The sequence below is a fragment of the Gavialis gangeticus genome, unplaced genomic scaffold (genome assembly GCF_001723915.1).
Source record: "Gavialis gangeticus isolate Ggan-Ray unplaced genomic scaffold, GavGan_comp1, whole genome shotgun sequence".
NCBI lineage: Eukaryota > Metazoa > Chordata > Crocodylia > Gavialidae > Gavialis > Gavialis gangeticus.
Genome location: NW_017728960.1, coordinates 1,247,175 through 1,250,469, shown reverse-complemented (window position 1 = coordinate 1,250,469; position 3,295 = coordinate 1,247,175). Strand labels below are relative to the sequence as shown.

The 3,295-nt window shown below is 57.9% G+C and overlaps 1 protein-coding gene across 1 annotated transcript in view; it reads right to left on the bottom strand.

Moving 5' to 3' along the window:
• Positions 1-202, bottom strand: part of SH2D2A (SH2 domain containing 2A) — a 21,921-nt gene extending 21,719 nt beyond the window's left edge. Inside the window, exon 1 of the mRNA XM_019511203.1 lies at positions 28-202. Coding sequence (XP_019366748.1) covers positions 28-61 — 34 coding nt within the window. The 5' untranslated portion in view covers positions 62-202. The remainder of the gene's footprint in view (positions 1-27) is intronic.
• Between the last annotated feature and the right edge of the window lie 3,093 nt (positions 203-3,295).

Genomic DNA, 3,295 nt, shown 5'->3' with positions numbered 1-3,295 from the left:
CCCCCCCCCCCCCCAAGCTGCTCCTACCTCTGCCAGGCCCTGGCTGAACGGTGAAGTCCATGCCTGCACCCAAGCCAGCCAGGCGGGCAATGCCAAGCCCGTGGCCCCCTCCCCGGCCTGGCGCTGAGCGTGCCCCGGCCTGGCAGGAAGCTCGAAGAGCAGGAAGTGGCGAGCAAAGCCACAAGGCACGGGTGAGCAGGAGAGCATGACGTCACGGAAAAGCAGCCCGCAGCGGGGGAATGCTCCCCGCCCCTATCTGGGGCAGGTGGCTGAGATGGGCCCGGCTCAGCCAGGTCGGGGGTGGCCCCCACATGCATGGGTATGAGGGGTGGCTGAAGGGGCCTGGGTCTTGCTGGCATCAGGCTGCTCAGGGCCCCAGATCAGGGGCTTCCACAGCAGTGCAGAGGCTGGACCCCTGCATGAGAGCTCTGCCACTGCCTCCTTGCATGCCCTTGGTCACATCACTTGTGTCACCAGGCTTTGGTGCATCCAGGGGTGAAATGGGCAGGGGCATCTCAGCTCCTTGGAGCCAGCTGTGATCCCACTGAAGTAGGGACTCTCTGCTGTTGGGTGGGGGTACACCCCCTTGCCATTGTACGGTGCTGGAGCAGGAGGTAGGGGCACAGACCTGGGTGTCTTCTGGACTAGAGGGACATGGTGCCTAGCAGGTAGAGACAGGTAATAAAGCCAGACAAGCTGCAGCGGGACAGGCCATGGGCACAAAGCAGGACTGCGAGATGCAAAGGGCTTGGGACTTCCAACCTCAGCAGGTTTCCTGGGGACACAGGGAAGGGGCCAGATCTCACAGACCAGCCCGGGTTTCCTAGGGCTCAGCACAGCTCAGCACTCCAGTGAAGGCTCACCAAGCCGTGTTTGCCCAGGGCTGGAGTGGCAACAGGAAGGGAGAAGTCACCAGGTGGGGAGGCCTGGGGCTCTGCGGTTACAGTGCCATTCACTGTTTGTTTTGGGGGGGAGGAGTTTTCATTAATAGACTTTCTTTTCCAGGCCAAATCCCTTTCTGAATTAAGTTTGACTGAATAGATCTCAATCGTTCCAGTCTGTGCGGCACTACCACCAGCCAGCCCCTACCTCCCTGGGGCTTCAGATGCTCCCAAATCCATGACAGGTACCTACATGCAAGCCCTGAGTCTGGAGGCTTTGGGGTCCAGCTGCCCCCTGGTGTCACTTGCCCTGAGCCAGAAGGAGCAAGCTGGAGGGAGAGCCCAAGAGCAACTCCCCAACACCAGGAATTGTGTAGTAGAGATCCTGGCATTGGAGGCTTTTGCGGGGGTGCACCAAGTCATGTAAGGCTGAGAAGAAGCAGCTCTCCCCTTCCAGGCTGGTAAAACCACCCTCTCCATCTACACATCCCAGGTGTTGCACACTTAACTGCTTAGTTGTGCCCTTCTGTAAGATCAGCTACATGGGTGTGAGCCTAAAGTCAGGGGCAGGGAGAGCCAGGGTGCAATCCAGCCTGGGCTGCTCCCTGGCTTAGGTGGGCAACCGAGCCAGGATTTCTGGGGTCTAGGTCCTGCTCTGGTTACAGGGCATCTGGACACCTGGGTTCACTCCGGACCTCCTGTGACTCCTCTCCCCAACTGCAAAGGGAGGACAGAGCTGATGTCTGGGCTGGGCATTTTTTCCCCCCACAGATTCACAGAAGTTTAGGGCCTGAAGGGACCTTGTGGCATCATCGGGTCCAGCCCCCAGCTCTGGGCAGGAAAGACTGTTGGGGTCAAATAACCCCAGCAAGGTGTGTGTCCAGTCTCCTTTTGAATATCTCCAGGGTAGGTGCCTGCAGCACCCGCGCTGGGCGTCTGTTCCAGAGTCTGATCACACGAACCATGAGGAAGCTTTTCCTCATATCCAGCCTGAAACCATCTTCAAGAAGTTTATGACTGTTGCTCCTGGTTTTCCCCTTGGGCACTTTGGTGAACAGTTGTATGCCTAGCGCCTGATGCTCTCCCCTGATATACTTGCAAGCTGCCACCAAATCCCCACAAAGTCTTGTCTTTTCTAGGCTGACCAGTCCTGTATCTGTCAGCCTCTCCTCGCATGGCTTGCTCTTCAGGCCTCTAATCATCCGAGTGGCTCTTCTCTGGACTCTCTCAAGCTTTTCCACATCCTTCTTGAAGTGCAGCACCCAGAACTGGACGCAGGTCTCCAGCTGTGGCCTCACCAGTGCCGAGCAGAGCAGGAGCAGAACTTCCTTAGCTTTGCTTGAGAGGCATTGGCTGATGCACGCCAGAGTATTATTTGCTCTGCTAACTGGAGCAGCACACTGCTGGCTCATATTCATGTTATGGGCTATTATGACCCCCAGGTCCCTTTTGGACATGGAGCACCACCGAGCCTGGAAGTTTGTGGGGGATTTTTCCTCCCTAGATGGAGCACTTTTCACCCCTCAGTGCTGAACAGCATCTGGATCCAGTCTGCCCACCTAACTAATCTGTCTAGGTGTGCCTGGATCGTCAGCCTACCCTGCTGTGTGGCTGCACCTCCCCACTGCTTAGTGTCATATGTTTGAAATATATATAGTTATAGTTATATATAGTTATATGTATACTCACACATTGGCTAGCAGAACCTTTTCTTCACACACTTTAAACCACATTTAAAACCCACATACACATTACAATAAATGCTTCCAGCACTTGTTTGCAGTCCTTTCTGGGCTGGGCTGGGCTGGGCTGGGCTTCCCTGGGGCTGGACATGCTCTCCAGGCCCCGGCGGTGTGGGGAATGGAGCCGTCTTCACCCAGTTTGATTCCAGCTCCTTGTTTTTTGGGGAGACTTTTCCAGGCTGCCCAGGCAGGGAGCAAGAGATCCCACTGGCACCAGCCAGTTTGCTTTGCAGAGACCGTGGGACTGAGTGCAGAGTGGCTGGGGGCAGAAAAGAGGTAAAACCAGGTCATTTTGGCACCCAGATCCCCCACACAGTGGAGGCTCCTCTCTCCCACCTTGCACCCCTGGCCGGCCCTGGGAACAAGGCATCGCTCCTTGAGTGCTGCACAGCGTGATGCCAGGAGCCCGAGTGGTGGCTGCAGGGGCTGGACGTCTCCTGGGACCACCCCCCTCTGCATCTCCCCCAGGGGCAGGGGCAGGGGTGTGCCCCACCCCACCCTGCAGGGGAGCAGAGCCGGACAGTATGTTAATAGTTTGCCTTGTGGAGCAGGTTTCCTGTTTGCAACCCCCGCCCCCCCCGCAAAGGCGGCCGAGAAAGGGGAAGAGCCGCGGCGGCGGCGGCGGCGGGGGCGGCGCCTCGGGCGGGGGCTAGTGCTGCGCTGCGCCGTGCG